Consider the following 20,746-nt stretch of genomic DNA (forward strand, 5'->3'; position numbering starts at 1 on the left):
ACCGAGACAAATCATCAAAAATGCAAATTCAACTAATAAAGTTGAAAAATAACGCGATGAAAAAACCTCGCGAAATCGAAGTTCAAACGATTCACTAATTTTCCCCCAGCGCTGTATATTCAGGTAATATGGGTGGTGATGGGTGGGGATTGGGCGGAAGTCTTTCCAAATGATTGGCAACGGGTCCACTTAAAAAATGTCAAAGAGCAAAGTATGGACGTTTCGAGGAAATCATTAAAATTGAATAAAATAATGAATAAAATCAACAGTTTTCAATAAAGTTGTCAAACGTACATCTAAGTTACTATTTCCATTTTTTTCGTGCGATCATGTTATGTAAGTCAAGTGACATCTCGGCTTTCGTCACCTCGATCTTTATGCTCGGACACGATGTTTAATGAGAAAACATTTGCATAAAGAATATTTGTCACAGGTCACCACCTAGCACGATACGTCCAGTAAGTTCCATAAGTTACGTATATATGACGATTTGATGCTTAACACGTTCAGAAAAGCATTATTGTACCCAAATATAAACAGAAGAATGTTCTGTTTCCTTTTTTCACTTTGAAAGAAGCTATACAATGCACAATGGTTACTCACATATACTGTGATTCAATTTGAAGGTAAAAGAATATTACCAAGTGGACAGATCTCAATAACTGTTCTTTCACAATATATCTCAATACGTATCGCAATACAGAAGAGTGTATCGCAATATATCGCAATACGAAATTTGGGGCAATACACAGCCCTAGCATCTTGCCCTCATCTTCACTTGTGACTCCTGAAGTTTACCAGACTCTATGGGATGGGAGGTTAGGTCCATTCTCCCCTTTTCTGCTTGTTCACAATAAACATATAACCATTTACATGTATGTATCTTCCACCACGAGAAGTAGGAAGAAATTTATTGTGCATTTGCCATAACTGAAGTTGTGGAAATGATGATGAAAACTGTCAGTTCCAACATTATTATAGCATGCAAGTTTATGTAAGAAATTGAATAGCTCACTACTAATGAATTGAGTGAACTAAACTCACTCACTAACCCGCTGGTTCACATGTCAACCCGCTTGTACAAATGTCATATTTCGTTGCCTGGGTGGACACATTTTACATTTTGTAGAAAACCAGTGTCTTAATCCCTTAAAACCGTTTTCACAACATCAAATACCAAAGGGTTTTTACTTCGACCCTAAAGGTCGAACTTACGGGACTACCCCGGATGGGAGTGTGGGGAAGACCCCTTAGTAAAGGTGTCCTGGTCAATTATTGTCATGTTATCAAAACACTGCCCAATGATCAAAGGGTTTTTAAATAACCATGCATGGCCATTTTGACTTTTTCTTTGGCCATTTTGACTTTTTGGTATGGCCATTTTGACTAGGGGTTGTGGCCATTTTGACTTTTTTGTGTGGCCAGTTTGACTAGGGTCAGTGTGGCCATTTTGTCGTGTGGCCATTTTGACCTGTTCCCTATGAATGAACCCAATTTGCATGATGCTGTTCTCACTTGCTGCTATGTTGACACGGTGAAATTGCACTGATGGCATTTTTCAAACATTATCATTTATAAATCATCTAAACATAATTTGAACGATATTTCATTCATTTGAATATACCTTCACTAACAATTCAGTGTAAAATGAGGTCGCACAGTTTCTTCGGAGGCATTTCAAGAAGGTGTTATATAATGATTAGTTGTACAACAAATATTATTATTCTGATCTCGTAAAAGAGAGAAAAATAATCACGTTAACGCTACAAGGAAGTAATTTCGAAGTTTTACTAAGAATCTTACAACCTCCATTAGGAATTATGCCCATGATACATAGACAATACGAAGAAAAATATATTTTGGTAACTCTCGCGGTGTGTACTTCCGCTCATACATGCGCACTTCGTCGCATAGCTGGTAGCAGAAATGTTTTGATGGAAACCAATTTGACATCTGCGGAAACAAAATTTTATCATGTGACAGCTAAATACCTAATGTGCCTTCATGCAGACTGGATTTTCTGTACCATCCACAGATTAACATATCCACAAGTTTCAGAAACCTGTTATAAAGAAAAGGTAACAACAAATGCTATATTTTGGGGCACGTGTTATAAATAATTGAATGCAAGTAGACAGGTCGCAGACCGCATTGAATGAAAACATTGGGGCTGTGAATAAAAGTGTTGCTTATGAAAGCGTAGCTGAATAGCCTCGCTTCTATATTAGGCATAAAGAGGGACGTGCCTCTGAACACTTTTATTAGTGTCATTACTCTAATGTGTCAAATATTTTTGTGACTGATATACCTATACAGTGAATTGTGAACGTGACTGACGAAGACTTCTGGTATCCTAAGTATTATCAGTGTATGACATAAGCCATAAACCCAGCCAGACAGTATCAACCTAGGTGTCAACAACGCAACATAATTTCTGCTCTTGATGTTGGGGAAAGAGTTCCTTACGTACCTAACACACACACCCCCCCCCCGCCTATTTTATAAGGTACTTTTCATTACGAAGGAATTCTTACCCAGGGTGGGTTGCATCACACAAACATTGTAGATACTCAGATAATGCCTAAGTGTTTACAATGTAGTTGTCTTCAATAAGTCAGTGACATATTTTGCAATTGTTCATGTGATAATCAAGACAACCATGGATGTTCTTGAGCATAAAAATTACATAACACATTGGTAATTATCAGGTTTGTCAGTTAAACATGTTTTTCATGAGTGTTTACTGTTATAGCACTGGATGTTGAAAAAGCAAAGTGGAATAACTGGTAGTCTGAAACCAGATGAACACACAAGTAATCTAACTATAAATGAATTCTGAAGCATCAAAATGTGTATTGAATCTTTCAGAGTGAGTTGTGATGTCGTTGTTCAAGATCCGGGACTGGTGGTCCACTACAGTGGGAGAAGATGAAGAGTTTGACCAGGGATGTCTGTGTGTGGCAAACATTGACAACAGCAGTGATGGCATAGGTCAGTAGTTACAGTGGTAGATTTTAAAGAGGTACTGGGGTTCTTTTAAGCTGCTGATATGACATGTTAGACCTCCTAACATGCCCTTGTCTAAGCATGAGGTTATGCCTGTGAGGCGCCAGACAGATAACAGTCATATGGCCATCTTATCCTACCGGGTACCCAGTCGCTGCTAGGTGAACAGAGGCAATTTTGAATAAACTCATTTGTCTGAGGTGAGACCACATGCGTCACATCTACTTCGTTGTGGATGCATAATACAGAGCTGCAGCCCTAGTAGTAGTATGGTGATCTACCTTCAGTTGTTGGCAATATATAGCCAGTTTTTATATTGTATTGTCTTCTGTAAGGCCTAAAAAATAAAGGCCTGATAAAGTCGACATGATGGCTGCAAGCTTGTTTCAATGAACAATTACACATTGATAAATGTGTTATTAGTTTGTACTTTACTTCTAAAAAAAAATATTTTTTAAATAAATCCTACCTACCTACCCTACATTTTAAAGAGGTGTATTTGGAACCACAACATTTTTTATTTGGCCTAATTAAAATGTTTTAGATTTGCATACTAGTTTTATATTCATATCTGTGATATTTGGGTTGTTTTTACTGTCCTTCGCTGACAGGTTTTTATAATTTACCTTTAATTGTTATGAAATTAATACTTGTTTTTAGTCATGATATGGCTGAAATATTGCCGATGTGACTTAGTTAAGTTAAAATCTCAACTCACTCACGTACTCTGAGCTGCAGCCAAACTGATATGTGTTGATTAGTGTATACATGACTTGAATGTGTAATGTGCGAACATCCCTTCAGTGAATTCAAGTAAATGAACTTATGATAGCAAAGTTTGTCAGTGAAATGTTGATCTGGCAATCCATTATCACTTGACATGATGATTTACCATTTAGTTTAAATTGTATATTCTGTTCTGTTATTAATTGTTGTGTATGCTGAAATTTTGTTTACTCTGTATTTTCTCTTACACAAAGCTGGAAGTAGAATTCAGTTTCATCCATTTGTTTTACCAATTTATCTATAATTCAAAATTTTATAATGGTAAGAAATACCCAAGAATATATCCTGAAAGAATTTTGATGAACTGATCGGATGAACCTTTCCAGAAATAATCTATTTAATATCAAGTTATGAATGTAAAAAAATATTTTTGAAAGCAATTATAACCGTAAGTATAGCACATGGGGAAATTGTTCAATATATTTTAGCTCGAGGAAGTAAATGATAAAAAATGCATATATAGTAATGCATATAAATTTCCTGGAGTATTTAAGATAAATTCAGTCATTACTTGGAACGAACTTGTAGTGCTTATGAAATGTAAATTTAATGACACAGACAAAACCAACCTTTTGCAAAATATTGTTAATGCAAACAAGTGTTCCAAAATTGTTTGTGATCGATTGTGAGAAAACACGATTGATTGCTTGGTCGTTTAGTCACTGCGACCAATCTTCGATTATTTCAATTAATCGGACCACCGCTAGTTGCCAGGATCAGTTTGTCAAGAGTTCAGACCCCCAAATTTCCCCTGAGTTGGGGGGTGGTAGGGTACCCTAATGTTTAAAGTGTCCGCTCATTATGCCGAAAACCCGGGTTCGATTCCCTACATAGGTACAATGTGTGAAGCCCATTTCTGCTGTGATATTGCTGGAATATTGCTAAAAGCGGCCTATAACCATACTCACTCCCCTGATTGATGACAGCAAAGTCCTTATTTGTCATTTTAGTGGTGCTACACATGTACCACAGAAACATAAACAATCCTGAAAAGCTGACTTGTAGGACCAGGGTGGGTTTTCAAGCTCATGTTTATCACCCAACCTGTGCCATGTTTGGCTTGTGTGTTGCCAGTCAGATTGAAGCCTCCAACCTTTTTATTTCAAACCTTATGGTTGAATGTAAACAAATAAATACAAGAGATTTAGCATGTTAAGTTGTTGACTGGTCGTAGACATTTATAAACATTTCACATATGCAACATAGGATTATTCTTTCTTTAACTGAGTACAAATATGTATTTTGTGTGGTCATGTGTTGTCATACATATCATTACATATCATATTGAAGACCATGTTATATGGTGCATCAGTGTTTTGGTAAGTCGTATCACCTGCATGTGACCCAAACAGTGATAACTCTTCAGACTAGTCACATCAGGCTGTAATGCAATGATATGATGCTGATACTGTAGTAATGCACATGTATAATTATACATGCTTTCCTTCAGCAAGCTCTTGGTCTGTAACAATACACATTGTTAACTAGTGCACAATCTAGTTAGTGGCGTTGCACACAGTGTGCCATTAGCAAAATAAGAAAACAAAATTTGTGTCATGCAGCATGTCATTTGCTATCGTGAAAATAACCATCAAGCAATTGAACTGAATTTAATATATTAGCAAACACTGGTTTGATAACATGTGAGTGAATGAGTATGGTTTTATGCCACTTTTAGCAATATTCCAATAATATCAAAGGTGGGGAACAAAAGACCAGAAATGGGCGTTAGACGAATTCCTGCGTCCTGTATGCATAAAAATTGACAATGGACGCAACAAAATTTATAAGGCGTCCACAGGGACACAGAAAAAGCCTAAATATTTTTTGTAAAAAATTTGTTCAAGTAACAATAAGTTATCACTGAGTCTGCTACTAGCCAGGTTATGGTATTTGCAGTTTAATTACTGTAACAATGTGATGATCATGATACTTGATACAATAACAGAAGCTGGATTACAACAATACATCACTGTTCATTAGAGATGCTTAGTAATGATTATATATTTGCAGATAAGATCATTTTGGGCAGTTACAATGGCATTCTACGGATCTTCAATCCAAGTCCAACAAAAGGCGAGTCAGGATGGAGCGGGTATAAGGCCGAGGATGTTATGCTGGAACATGCGTTCCCCAACCCAATACTCCAGGTGGAGGCGGGCAAGTTCTCATCGTGAGTACTGGGAATGTCTTATGTTTGCTAGTAGTACTTGTATGCTTTTCTGTAAACTGCAAGACCTGGGTGTATCAAACTAAGCGAGCATAGCGTTGAGGTGATTGTAACTCCCATACCTTAACATAGACTTACAACAGTCATTGTGCTATGGTTATTTTGTACAATGGGACCCAGTTGTGAAAGAGTGGGGACGGGGTGCAGATGGCCAAGTCAACGAGGGCAGCGCAATTTGCTCTGCAGAGTTGCTTCCCTTGGGCACACTGTATAGCTGTGATAATGGATTTGGACCGTGGTTCACCCATCTGTGTTTTCACGTTTGTCTGCACCAAACCTGTGCTCATGAGTTTCACCAAAATGTTAAACATCAGAGACCTGCATCACTTTGGTTTTTTCTACCTCATTAAGTTGACATGCTGTGATACAAGTCTCATAAATGGTTGTAAGCGTGACCTATTAAGTACCTGTTAACCTTGATACAACAGGTATTTTTGTTGAAGATTAATATTATTAACACAGATTTAGGTACTGTGAAGTGTTGTTTTACATTATTTGTGTGTTAAACTGATGCAGTGTAAATTCCCTTATTACATTTGTTTTAACAGCTTGAGCTATGACATAATGTAAGGTGAATAGTGTGTTGAAAGAAATTAAACTAAACTCTTATTTATATATAATTTTGATTTATGAATAAGCTGTCATAGATAAGTACATGTACTCTTGAAACAGGTGAGCAAAAACTTTTATGATCTGTCTTCATGACAAGTCTAATTCTCGGAACCTCTTTACAATTACCGGTTATAGCTGCTTACAGATTCATTTTGTCGTGGCATGTTTATTTTATTTTAGAGAGTGAAGTAAATATAATGTAACAAATGCAGTTGTTTCATTCATTTTGCAGTGGATCTGAAAATCTGACATTAGCCATTCTCCATCCAAGAAAGATATCAGTGCTTGGTGTGTCAGGTGAGAAATATTACAAAAGTTCTTTTCTAACCCTGCCAACTCCTAGCAGTCGCTCCTGTGAAGATCCGGCTTAGACCTGGTCTTCAGTAGTCCATGCTTGTCTTAAGAGGCGACTAACAGGTTCAGGTGGTCAGGCTCGCTGACTTAGTTGACACGTGTCATGGTATCCCATCGATGCTCGTGCTGTTCATCACTGGAGTGTCTGGCCCAGACTTGATTATTTATAGACCACTGCCATATAGCTGGAATTTTGCTGAGTGCGACGTTAAACAACAAACCAACCAACCAATTTAGCAGTTGGTATCTATATCAATTATCATTTATGCATTAATTATGGGTGAGAATGGTACCAGTGTTTGTTATATGAAGTGACCGACATGGAGTGGGTGGTGATGATGGGTGACAACTGCCTGGTGACTGGTCATGCTGTCCAACACTGGTATACAAGCCATCATGATGTTTTGGAATATTGTTGACGATGGGATAAACATTATTCCCTCCAGAGCAATATTCAATCTAATAAGCATTGCATTCTTTTCCATTGACAGCAATCTCTGGCAGTGTTGGACACGGGAGCCATTATCAGATACAGCTACTGTATGAACACAGTCTACAGAGGACGGCTTTCAACTTCTGTTTTGGGCCGTTTGGTGGAGTAAAGGGTGAGCAGTACATTCATCTAGTCTGTTGGAGAAAATGTTCTATACACTATTATTACTATCAGTTATTGCAAATACCCGTGAAGGTCCGGGCTAGAATATTGATCTTCAGTAACCCATGCTTGTCGTAAGAGGCGACTAATGGGATCGGGTGGTGAAGCTCGCTGACTTGGTTGACACATGTCATCGGTTCCCAATTGCGCAGATTGATGCTCATGCTGTTGATCACTGGATTGTCTGGTCCAGACTCGATTATTTACAGACCGCCGCCATATAGCTGGAATATTGCTGACTCACTCACAACTCACATAGAGTTGATGGTCAGTGTGTTGACCCCTGTGTCAAACCAATTGTTACCCTGCCTTGACTTCAGCATTAAGGGGATACATCAAGGACCGGTCAGCTCTGAGTTAGTATTATGTGTCTGAGTTGGGTATCCTTGTAAAGCTATGACATCTTAGTGGGCTAACATCATCAAACAGGTGGAAGTCTGGACTCAAACAAAAAGCCCTCCACACATGTATGCCTCATCTCTATGTAGGTCAAGTTAAACATTAGTCAAACCCTAGTTTAATCCTATTTTACCTCACAGACTAATATCAAGGATATAAAATCTGTCATTCTTTTTCATTGAGATCTTCCTTGGGGTACATATATGCATTTTCTGTACAATAAATAAAAACCTTTTTATTTACTATACGGCCCCACCAACACGTGAGGTTACCTCCCCTACCACGAATGCGTGGCCAACCAGGTAAGCCCCCTAGACCGAATCATCATTCCTTCTGCTGTCACGCAACGTGTAACACGTGCTGTGCCTTGACTGAGTTGAATATGTCTGAGACATTGAATTCTGTATGTATTGTGTCTTTATTTTGTTCCAAAGGGAACGCCTTTCTTATTGACTATGCAGTTGTTCAGGTCTTATTTATTGTGACTTGTAATTGTAATTGCGCTATTTTCCTCATGGTTTACGTTAAATTGCTATTCCATGGCGGGAGTTTTAGCGTTGGTAAACTTGCTTATTAAAACATTGTTTCATTTAGCATTCTTCTTTTCACATATTTTCAATGTTTTTACGTGTTGTGGTGTACTTATTTATACCTAAAGCTCGTAAGAGAAGGGTGGCTGACTTCCTCATTTTCAAGGAGCTTAGAGAGGCGGGTGGTGACCCCACTGCAGAGGTTCCTCCCTCCAAGGCAAATCGGGCTAAGCATACGTCTAAACATACACAGGAAAAGTCTGTGTCTAATCAGCCTTCTTTTGATATGTCGATTATCAATCAATTGTTTCAGCAACACATAGATTCTATGAAATCCCTCCTTCATGAGTCGGTGGATGGGCTTCGCTAGGAGTTTCTCGCTGGCCCTGGAGGTGGGGCAGCGGGTCCGGGTGTGGGATCGCCGGGCTTGGCTCGATCTTTTAGCATTGAGACCGCCGTTGATCCTTTGCCTTTGGCTTCGTGTCTGGCCGTCTCAGCTCCGGAATAAGGAGGGTTCGTGCCCAGTCAATCTGTCTGTCTTGGCTAGTGGTCCGTTGAGCAACCACAGGGTTCTGCGAGCTCCAACCACTCAAGCGCCCTTGTGCTCGGAGGCCACTATTCCGCTAGTGAGCCTCCCAGAGTCTTGGGACCGGGGCCCTGTTCAGTGAGTGGCGTCCGGAAGGGAGAGTCTGCTGGGTTCCATCTTTCCTCTGGCGTCCTCGGGGCGGTCTTCGACCAGGTCGGTTGTAGGGTCCTCTCTTCGGGGGGATCCCGACTCTGGCTCGGGTTCAGAGGCCAAAACCAAGGAGGTTCAGAGGCAGAAGAACCAAGGAGGTCAGCCTTACGGGAGGTCCGCCAATGCATTGCAGAATCAGGCCGGTGCTGCAGGAGGAGGGCTCGACAGAGTTCCACCTACGCAGGTTATCGCCCCTCGGTAGACTACTCAGACTATTCTCCACGTTCTGCCAACGCTGGTACAGGATTATTATTATTATTATTATGCGATATCTATATAGCGCACATATCCAGGCAACTAATGCTTGCTCAAGGCGCTGGTATCTTTTCCCTCGATCATTGGAGTCAATCTCAACGGCACATCGTGTTATCAATCTCAACTCCCTTGCTCACTGGTTCACATCTCCGTTTTGACTTACCTGAATTAGTTAAATGGTACCAGTTGGGGGATGACTCGCTTTTCCAGGAACCGGTGGTGGACAAGTGCATCTATACTTCAGTTACCCTGGGGGGAGGCTCGGCTTCCTTGTTGGCAGCTCCGGCAGCCAAGCAGGGTTGGTTCCACCATTTCCCCACTCGAGGGCCCCTCTGCGGGCTGCATACCGGAGCTATGAGGAGGTATTCCAAAATGCTAGCCAACAGATTCGGGTAGCGGTTCATGGCGCATATCTTTCCTCACTACAAAGATCCGTCATGGAAACGATTGCGATTGGCGGCGTCTGAGGTCATGTGCACAGCTGTGGCAATTGCACCGAAGGTGGCTTTCTACCTCTAGGTATTCGGTGGCTACACAGCAGACCTTTCTGACCCTTCCGTTTAGCCTGGGCGCGACTCTGTTTACGGGGATGCAGCAGGTCATACGGGAGGCTACAACTGCAGCTACCTCCTTCAAAAATTCGGTGGTGGGATGTCTGCCCCAACCTCCCATTAGACGTGCCAGTTCCTCAGTTGGGTCTGTCCCTGCCGGTTTTGCAGGGGACCACTCACGCACTTCTGCGCCCGACATTCCAGTGGGTGGCCGCCTCTCTCTCTTCCAGCCCGAATGGGAGACGGCTGCAAACAATCCTTGGGTGCTGTCCACCATTGCTGTCTGACACTTACCACTTTGAAACGAGGTTTGCAGGGTTTACCGGCATAAGGCGCACTCCGGTGCCGTCCTGTCAGGTCAAGGCGGGGATTCTGTGCGACGAAGTCTAGGCTTTGCTGGACAAGTCCGCCATAGAGCGTGTTCCACCAGGAGAGGAAATGTCGGGTCTGTACTCCACATACTTCCTCGTCCCGAAGAAAGACGGAGGCTTCTGTCCCATATTCAACCTCAAGGGGTTAAATCACATCATAGAGGTTCCATCCTTCAAGATGGAGCAACTTCGCTTAGTGATCTCCTCTGTTCAGAGGGGCGGTCGGGTAGCCTAGTGATTAAAGCGTTGGCTTGTCACGCCGAATCCCCACATGGGTACAATGTGTGAAGCCCATTTCTGGTGTCCCCCGCCGTGATGTTGCTGGAATATTGCTAAAAGCGGCGTAAAACCAAACTCAGTCACTCAGTCCTCTGTTCAGCCCGGTGATTGGCTAACGTCAATCGACCTAAAGGATGCGTATCTTCATGTATCAATACACCCCTCGTTCAAGAGTTACCTTCGGTTCTCTTACAACGGGGTTTGTTATCAGTTCCGGGTGCTCCCCTTTGGCATATCTACTGCTCCCAGGGTGTTCACCGAACTCTTGTTAGTGCCAGCCACATTAGCAAGGTCGCAGGGACGGCATTGTCATCCTTACCTCAATGACTGGTTGCTGCGGGCACTAACTCAACCAGCTAGTCAGGATTCTACACACACAGTGCTAGATATTCTTGTTGGACTAGGGTGAACTTCCTCCTCTCACCCATCCTTCAACATCGGGGATCACTACCACGTGTGCTCACCTTCAAGGTTTATATCAAACGAATGCTGGGTACCCAGCTGTACTGCTGTTAAGGTGGCGGGAAGGCTGGGCTTCCTGCCAGTAAACAATCTATCTCTCGCAGGCTTGTTTCCGTTATTTGTGCAGCTTATCAGGAAAGGGTAAGGTTCCCCCCTGTGAGGGCAGTCGCTACGTCGAAGAGATTTGCTGCGCCGCTATTTGGAGTCTGCCAAATACTTTTATCCAACACTACCAACTTGACATGCATTTTAGAGAACGTGCTCGGTTTGGTCGGTCTGTTCTGTCCAGTGGGCAGTGTCCTGCCACCCTGACTGAGTGAGTCTCGTTTCATTGGTCTGGTTCTGCGTTTGATTGCAATTATCGATTATCCACTGAAGGCTTCTATCACTCATCACAAAATTTATCTCCTGTCAGAATTGACTGTGTTTGTTATGTGTTGGCCCTTTCGGTGCTCCTACGCTATTTATCATTATGTGGGTGGGGCGTTTACACATTATTACTTGTGTTCTCAAGTATTAACACGATTTATCGGATCTCAGTACATTCCTCCCTTACGGGTCACCTCCCAGCATGCCTCATTTCGAGTTGCGGTCATGTGACCAGGTGAGTGTTATGGCGTTAGTAACGATTTGTTTACGATATCGCTATTGTTTGTACCGTAACAGAATTCCCATCTGCCTAGTCTTCAGTCTTTGGGAGTATGTACCCCAAGGAAGATCTCTATGAAAAAGAATTAGCTTAACCTGTAGAGGTTTCCAATTCTTTGAAGAGAATCTTCCTTGGGGTAGGGCCTCCCACCTCCCCGCAATTCTGTTCACTGACTTTTTCCCGTCAGCAGAAGGAATGATGATTCGGGCTAGGGTGCTTACCTGGTTGGCCACGCATGCGTCATAGGGGAGGTAACCCCATGTGGTGGGGGGACCGTATAGAAACTACAAAAAGCCTTTTTATTTATTGAACAATCTTTTATTAAAACATTGATACAACTGTCACATGACATTTTCAGTCTCAGAAAATGAATATATGTACCCCAAGGAAGATACTCTTCAAAGAATTGGAAACCTCTACAGGTTTAGCGAAATTTGCACTAGGTTCTTCAGTGCTCTAATCTCTTTCAGGACGTGTGGGGCGGTGGGGTAGCCTAGTGGTTAAAGCGTTCGCTTGTCATGCCAAAGAGCTGTGTTCAATTCCCCACATGGGTATACTGTGTGAAGCCCATTTCTGGTGTCCCTGGCCGTGATATTGCTGGAATATTGCTAAAAGCGGCCTAAAACTAAACTCACTTACTCGCTCACTTTCAGGACGTGATTTTCTGTGTGTGCAATCAATGGATGGAACGGTATCAATCTTTGAGCAAGAGAGTTTTGCATTCAGCCGCTTCCTCCCCTGGCGCCTTGTTGCCAGGACCTATCAAGTACATCTCTCGCACAGACAGCTTCATCACTGTGTCCTCCATGAGACAGGTGGAGAGCTACAAGTGAGTCAGAGATGTACTGGAGTTGTGATATATTGATTTGCCTTGAGTAAAAACTAAAATAGATTACAGAAGCATGGGTTTCATGTATCAACAGCTGTTGGCATCAAGGTTTTTTTCGCTTTATATTTTGACTTAGCTAATTTTAAGAGAAGTTGCTGTTGAATTTTATCATGTTTATAGTTAATTATCCATATGAGTTCATAAATCAATTCACTGGATGTTGTGTTATTCCTCTTTTCTTTCTAACTGTGTACTGAAAGAAATGTATGTATTTGTATTTTACATTATACAAATGTTTGTGGGCATTAGAGTGTTTCAAGTTTGTTGAAATGTTAACAAAACCACAATCCCAAAATCTGTTGCCCAGGTACCAGGTGCTGGCTGTGGCAAGTGACTCCAGCAGCAAGGAGGAGTCTCAGAACCTCAAGTCTGGCAAGAAAGTTGCAGTAAGTAACCTTGGTAACACTCATCTCTTCACCTGGACTAAGGCCAGTGGTTATCTGTGCAGATTACATGTTCAGTGTACTGAAGACCCAGGATTGATTCAAGACTAACATGAACTCAGTATCTGGACAGTGTTTGGTATCCTAGCTTTGATTTTACTACAACAGCTGCAATTTACTCAGTGTTTGGCTTCCTGTGGTTTCATTTTGCACCCAGTCAAAAGCCAGTCTACAGTGGCAGTAGTCAACTTTTACAGTGTTGATGGCATTAATATACAAAATATTAAATCAAAATTTTGATGCTGGGTTTTCCATTCTATTTGACTGAAGACCAGCTTAAGGTCATAACAGGTGTAAAGAAATATGGAGAGTGGCTCTGATGTCCCTAGCTGGATAGTGTGTCCTGTATCACATGGTTAGCAACTGCTATAATCTCTAAAGCCAATAATATCAACAAGTTATGGCATTGTAGTGTACCTTTCATACAGAACATGCATATGGGTAAATGGTAAAGTCAGAAACTTTGGTGGTGTTGGCCTGTTTGCCATTTTGTGTACTGCTGTGTTGCCATGTTGCTTAGGTACATTTTGTGTGTTTCAGATGGACTGGGCTTTCAACATTGGAGAGCAGGCTATTGACATATCTGTGATATCATTCCAGCAAGCTCCACCATGTGTGATGGTGCTAGGTATGTGTGGTGATGTTCAGAATCTGAGGTTCTTGAGCTGAAGACATACAAATATTTGTTAAAAAACAATTTGGGTTTGGTACTTGTTGAAAGTTAGATTTTCAGTGGAAGTTTGAAATGTTAAGTGGTGCAAGATGTCAGTCATCTGAACATTTCCAAATACTTTGATAGCAATATTCCATAATCTGCAGTGGACCCAAGTGTCCCAGAAATCTAAGGCACTGCTATTCCCTGTGTAGAATCGCATTCCTCAGTTGGGTCAAGAATCCTACAAGCATCAGTTTCGAATCCCATATTCATCCTTATTATGATTCTTGAATTTTCATCACCATACCCTCTCATGGGTTTCACCAAAGCTTTAAACATTCAAGACCTGCATCAGTTCTGGCTTTCAAGCCACAATATGCAGGCATGTTGTGATGTACCTGGAATACAGCAAGATTGTGTTAATCCCAAGTCACTGACACTTGGTGGACACATGTCATCATATCCCAGTTGTGTAGAACGATGCTCATGCTGTTAATCCCTGGATTGTCTGGTCCAGACTCGATTATTTACAGACTGCTGGAATATTGCTGAGTGCAGCGTAAAACTAAACTCACTCACTCACTCACTCACTCACTCACTCACTCACTCACTCGTTCACTTGATGCTATTCTAAACTGTATGGGCATTTGTGTTTTTCAGGGGAAAGGAATTTGTTCTGTCTGACAGACAATGGAAAGTTGCGCTACATGAAGAAGTTTGAATTTGATCCAGCTTGTTTTGTGCCTTACACCTCAAGTAAGTAAACAGTGAATGTTGTTAGACATTTTCATTGAAGATAATGATGATGAATGCTGCATAACTATCTGACTTATCAATTCTGAGATCAAGTACATTATTTGGGTTACTTGTTTCTCGCAGTTCTATAGAACTGTACTTTAATTTCATAAGTCACATAATTTTGTCATGGTTAAGGCTAAAAGAATACCTGACATGTTTCTGGGTTTTTTTGTTTTTTATGCGGGACATTTATAGAATTAATCTGTTTGTAATCTTGATCTCCTTTCCCAAAGGGTTGTTAGGGTAGTCTAGTGGTTAATGCGTCTGCTTGTCATGCTGAAGACCTGGGTTTGATTCTCCACATGGGTACAATGTGTGAAGCCCATTTCTGGTGTCCCTGCTGTGATATTGCTGGAATATTGCTAAAAGCAGCGTAAAACCCAACTCACTCACTAACTCATCATGCTCAATGGCAAGGTACCCACTTACCGAGGAGTCATCTAAGGCTGGATGCTTATAGTGAGGTCATCATCTGTCTTCGGGTTTGGCATTATACCCACTCTCCTTGCCCACAGATGAACTAAGACATTCAGAAATTTTAGGTTGTGGTCAACAGATGGATAACTCAAGAATACAGAGAAACATAGAGTTGAGTTTTAGAGAAATTGGGCGTTTTTTATTCAGTAACAGAAGGGACCATCAGCTACATTGTGGGAACACATACCTCGTCTCTGATGATCTACCAAGATGTCACCCTCAAGTGGGCAGCCAAGATGGAGCACATGCCTGTTCATGTATGTACAGGAAACATGAAGTAAGTAGGAAAATGCAATCAGTACATCACAAAGTAGAGAGGGAGGATGGTCTTCATATGTGCAGTAAGGCATTCAGAGCATGAATTATTTGACAGTGATTTCAAACACAAGAAATGAAGGATTATTTCTCTCTAGTGAATTAATGCTGTAAATGTGTCTCGTTGAGCATGGACAGAGAGACATAATCCATAATGGCTGGTGTCGATTACTGATATTACCTGACTGGGTGAAATTTATGAATCTACGGTAAACACAAATAAGTTAAGGTTAAAATAGTTAAGACAAATACACCATATATATATACTGCATCACTGATATAACAATGATTAACAAATAGATTCACTGTGGCGATGACAAAACTTTATGGATGATCAACTTCTTTATTTTCACAATAGCGGCGTTGTGGTATTGCTCCTTATACCGTTGGGTTGAAAATCTTATAAGAAGCTATACCAAAACATTGCTATTGTGAAAATAAAGAAGTTGATCATCCATAAAGTTTTGTCATCTCTATACCACCAACTTCTAGAATGCCACTCAAACAAATTACACTGTGGCTTCCAGTTGAATCAATCTAAATTAGGTATTAGTTTAGCATTTCAAGTGTTAAGCTGGGTTCCCATTTTCGGATGACACTGTTTTATTGTTTGTAAAGGTTCATCAATGAGCTGTTTGTATTTGTTTCAATGTACATGTGTCAGTTCATAGTCTTTGCTGAAAGGATAACTGTTGTGGGGATGACCTACAAAGTTTCACACAAGACAAAAAGTGATTAACCCACCATTTGTTGTTACTCATGGTGAGAACTCCCGGCGTACCCCATCCTGTTGTAAGAGCTGACAGTCATGTCAAATGAGGTTAAGCTGGTTACATTGTGTGACCAAGCTGATGGTATATGATCTTGTGCCGACACATTGGATCATTGCTCGTTGTGTTGGTTGCCTTTGGTTTGTCTGGTCCAGACTCGATAAATTATAGATTCCATAGATACATTCTTCTTCATAGAGATCGTCCTTGGGGTACATATTATGCATTTTCCACGCTGAAAATGTCCTGTGACAGTTGTATCAATGTTTTTTTAATAAAAGATTGTACAATAAATAAACTTTTTTATTTATTATACGGCCCCCACCTCGTGGAGTTACCTCCCGTTGAGCATGCGCACCCACTGGGTAATCACCTAGGCCCGTATCATCATTCCTTCTGCTGTCACTCACATGTGTAGACGTGTTAGATGTGTTGAGCAGCGCTGTACTCTCCAAGAGAACTTGAAAGAGCTATGTCTGAGACAACACCACCTGTATGTATGGTCTTTATTTTACATACATACATACATACACATACATACATACAAATATTTGTAAAGCGCTTTTTATCAATCTAATTGCTCAAAAGAGCTATCTGAGTCCACTTTATCCATGTGCAGAGGTGAATAGGTGCGTCTTGAGTCCACTTTTAAAATTTGACAGTTCTGTTTCGGAACGAAGGATGGATGGTAAATTGTTCCAGAGGAAGGGTCCTGCTCTAGAAAAAGACCTGTCCCCATATGACTTAGTTCTAGTTTGTGGTATTTCAAGGAGAGACTGGTCCCTTGAGCGGAGTGATCTAGTTGGGTGATATGGTGTAAGGAGATCCGAGAGGTATTTTGGAGCTAGACCGTTTAGACACTTGAAAACAAGGAGCAGGATTTTGTAGTCAATTCTGAAGCGAATTGGAAGCCAATGTAGGGTTTTGAGGGCAGGAGAGATGTGTTCAGTCCTTTTAATTTGACAGATCAATCGTGCGGCTGAATTTTGTGCCTTCTGTAGCCTGTAGAGGACTTGTTTTGGCACACCAGACAGCAAAGAGTTACAATAATCCAAGCGGGATGTTACATATGCTTGAACTAGAGCTTGTGCAGATTTCACATCCAAGTATCGACGGATCAAACCAATGTTGCGCAGATGGAAATAACATTGGCGACAGATATTGCGAACATGGGGTTCCTTGAAAGGAACAGTAAAGCTTCGCGGTCGGTTGTTTCATAATTGTGACTTTGTATTAATTATTTTACGCTCACTTTCCCATGGTTTACGCACATGTTGCTCTGCCATGGCGGGAAGTTTAGCGTGCCACGTGGTTGTAATATTGCGTATTGAACCAATTATTGCTTCCCGTGGTAGCCTTCACGTATTTTTCAATGTTTTCTACGTGTATCTTTGCTGCTGGTCCGCTGTTAGCTCCATTCAGGCATTTTCCTCCTGTTCGGTCTGTGGGCAAAGCATACACAGGGCCGACCGCCATGATAAATGCATCGTGTGTTTGGAGAAAACGGATCATATCTCGGAAACCTGTGAGATTTGCATGGGCTTTTCCCCCCGGGCCCAGAAGAGAAGGGCGGTGGATTTTCTCTTTTACAGAGAAATGCGTGAGGCGGGAGGGGAACTGACCCAGGTCCCCCCGTCCAAAGCGAAAAAGCCTCGCAGTAAGGGCCGAAAGTCGCGTAGCCAGTCGCCTTCTCCCGCTCCTAGTAGCGGTTTTGATATGTCGTTAATAACTCAGTTGTTCCAGCAGCACGTGGACTCGATGAAGTCCCTCGTTCATGAGTCGGTTGGAGGGCTCCGGCAGGAGTTCCTCGCCCACTCTGCGCGGGGGACGGAGAGTCTGGGGATGGGATCGCCGAGCCCGGCTCGATCCCTCGGCCTTGAGGCGTCTGTAGATCCGTTGCCTCTGGCTTCGGATCCGGACGCCTCGGCTGCCCCGGAGGGGGAGGGTTCGCTCCCAGTCCCCCTCTCGGAGTTGGCGCAGGGTCCGTTGAGGATTCCTGAGGTTCCGGTCCCTGCGCCGTCCCGCCCCATGAGAGCGGAGGCAACAGTTCTGCCTGGTCTGCCTCCAGCGTCTCGGGACCGGGGTCTGTGCGAGTTGGCAGGTGCTGATGCGGGGCGCTCTGTCTGCTCCTCCCTCTCTTCTGTGCCTGGTGCTAGGCCGCCCACCGGGTTGGGGTTCGGGTCCTCGCGAGGAGACCCAGCCTCGGACTCGGGCTCAGGCGCCGAGTCCATGGATACTGGGGAGGTTGAGGAGCAGGAGGGTGCCTTCCGTTTTTCGTCGGCTTTGCGGGAGGTCCTACAACGCATTGCCAAGTTCCTACCCCAGGCCGCGGTGCCTGCCAGCCGCTCGGACTCGTCTGAGTTCTGCCTGCCAGGCGAGGCGTTTGCCCCTTGGCAGCCTACGCAGACGCTGCTCCGTATTCTTCCATCGTTGGTCCAGGACGTGGTCGATCCCCTCCTGTCTGGGTCTCGCCTCCGTTTCGACTTGCCTGAGCTTGTCCGGAGGTACCAGCTGGGGGAGGATTCCCTGTTAAGCTGTTCCAATGGTGGATGAGTGCGTGTTTACTTCGGTCGCCTTGTGGGGAGGCTCGGCTTCCTCCGGAGCAGCTCCGGCTGCTCGGCAAGGGCGGTTAACACCACCGTTTGCCCTCGCGGGCGCCCCCCTACAGTATGCGTATCGGACCTACGAGGAGGTCTACCGGAACGCTATGCAGCAGGTGCGGGCGTGGTCCATGAGGCCTACCTCTCCTCAATCCAGAGGTCGGCCCTGGAGGCGGAGGGCATGCTGGAGACGCCCTCCGCATGTCGTGCTACTCCGTCAGTTATCGGAAGTTCAGGCACACCTGCGCGACGCCACTCCTTGCGCGTCAGCTGCATCGACGGTGATGTGCGCAGTCATGGGGATCGCCAAGCTGTGGCTGTCGACGCCTCGGTACTTTCGGCAGCTACACAGCAGACCTTGTTGGCCCTTCCCTACCGTCTGGGGCGGCAGCTGTTTCCTGGGGCCCAGCAGGTCATACGGGAGGCTGCCGCTGCAGCTACCTCCTTCAAGGACTCTAAGGCCTTGTTGGAGCACCCAGCGGGCTTCGCCCGGGCTCCGTTCCACCTTCCTCCGCCGGGTGCAGCCTACACCCGAAGTCCGGCTGGCTGGCCCGGCCGCTTGGCAGAGGTAGGCGGGAGAACCGGTCCGCCAAAGGGTAAGGGCAAAGAGCAGTCCTCTTCGACTAGCTCCTAGCCTTTTTCGTGGCTGCAGGACTGCCCGACCTCCTGTTAACCCATCAGGCTGTAGACCCAGCCGTGTGTCACTCCCAGTCAGCTCCTGCTGCTTCGGGACCACGCCGACGCCGCTCTTACCCAACGTCCCAGTGGGAGGCCGCCTCTCTCTATTCCTGCCGGAGTGGGAGAAGGCTACAAACAACACTTGGGTGCTGTCCACCGTCAGTGTCGGCCATTTACCACTGGCGAAGGTCCGTCCTGACTTCACCGGCATACGCCGCGACTCCGGTGCCGTCATGTCAGGCAAGAGCGGACATATTGCGCAGCGACGAAGTCCAGGCTTTGCTGGACAAGTCCGCAATCGAAAGCGATACCACCGGAGAGGAACAGGGCGGATTTTACTCCACGTACTTCCTCTCCCGAAGAAAGAGGCGGGTTCCGTCCGATTCTCAACCTCAAGGGGTTGAATTGCATGCTCGAAATTACCATCCTTCAAGATGGAGACACTGCGCCGGTGATCTCCTCTGTTCAGCCCGGGCGATTGGCTCACGTCAATCGACCTCAAGGATCGTGATTATCTGCATGTGCCCATACATCCATCGCTCAAGCAGTACCTTCGGTTCTCTTTACGACGGGATGTGTTACCAATTCACGGTGCTCCCCTTCAGCATATCCACTGCCCCAAGGGTGTTCACCAAGCTCATGTTAGTCCCGCTACCCTCGGCCGCGCCAAAGGAAGGCGTTGTTACCCTTACCTCGACGACTGGTTGCTCGGTGCACTGACACAGCCAGCGAGCCTAGATTCTACTCACAAGGTGAACAAACGTTCAGTACGAGGATAGGCTCGCTGGTGTTCAGATAGGGGATTGCAGATCCCTTTTCTGCGGATTTAGTCCGAAGTTTTGGAGTTTTGCAAGCCCGCTTTGGAAGAAGGCCTGGCAACACGACCATTGCGTGGCTACTCCACCGCTATTTCCACTTTTCACACACCCCTGTCGATGGTGCTCTTCTGGGGCAGCACCCTCTCATTACCAGTGCTTATTAGCTGCGTGACCCGACCTGCTGTCAGGCTTAAACCAGCCCACCTTGGTTTGTCAATTGTGCTCCGATTGGTTGTCGGTCCCACTTTCTCACACCTATCGGGCTATTTCCATTCAGTTGGAAGGCTGTTTTTCTGGTGGCGGTAGCATCTTGATTTACATCTATGTCGTCCGACCCGGCTGACTGGTTTCACACTGATCGTGTCAGTATTCCTCGGATATGTACCCAGCCGATCCAGGCTTCCATGTGACAGCTCCTATCGAACTTC

General features: G+C 43.9%; 1 protein-coding gene across 1 annotated transcript in view; it reads left to right on the forward strand.

Annotated features, from left to right (window-relative positions):
* The first annotated feature begins 2,499 nt into the window (after positions 1–2,499).
* The window catches only part of LOC124264796 (protein PTHB1-like), a 56,335-nt gene continuing 38,088 nt past the window's right edge, over positions 2,500–20,746 (forward strand). The window contains 11 exon segments of the mRNA XM_046699586.1: positions 2,500–2,539; positions 2,869–2,991; positions 5,806–5,965; positions 6,867–6,931; positions 7,480–7,593; positions 12,529–12,611; positions 12,613–12,704; positions 13,072–13,150; positions 13,748–13,835; positions 14,523–14,618; positions 15,285–15,414. Coding sequence (XP_046555542.1) covers positions 2,880–2,991; positions 5,806–5,965; positions 6,867–6,931; positions 7,480–7,593; positions 12,529–12,611; positions 12,613–12,704; positions 13,072–13,150; positions 13,748–13,835; positions 14,523–14,618; positions 15,285–15,414 — 1,019 coding nt within the window. The 5' untranslated portion in view covers positions 2,500–2,539; positions 2,869–2,879.

This window comes from Haliotis rubra, unplaced genomic scaffold (assembly GCF_003918875.1).
Source record: "Haliotis rubra isolate DU_JTF1 unplaced genomic scaffold, ASM391887v1 Scf943, whole genome shotgun sequence".
NCBI lineage: Eukaryota > Metazoa > Mollusca > Gastropoda > Lepetellida > Haliotidae > Haliotis > Haliotis rubra.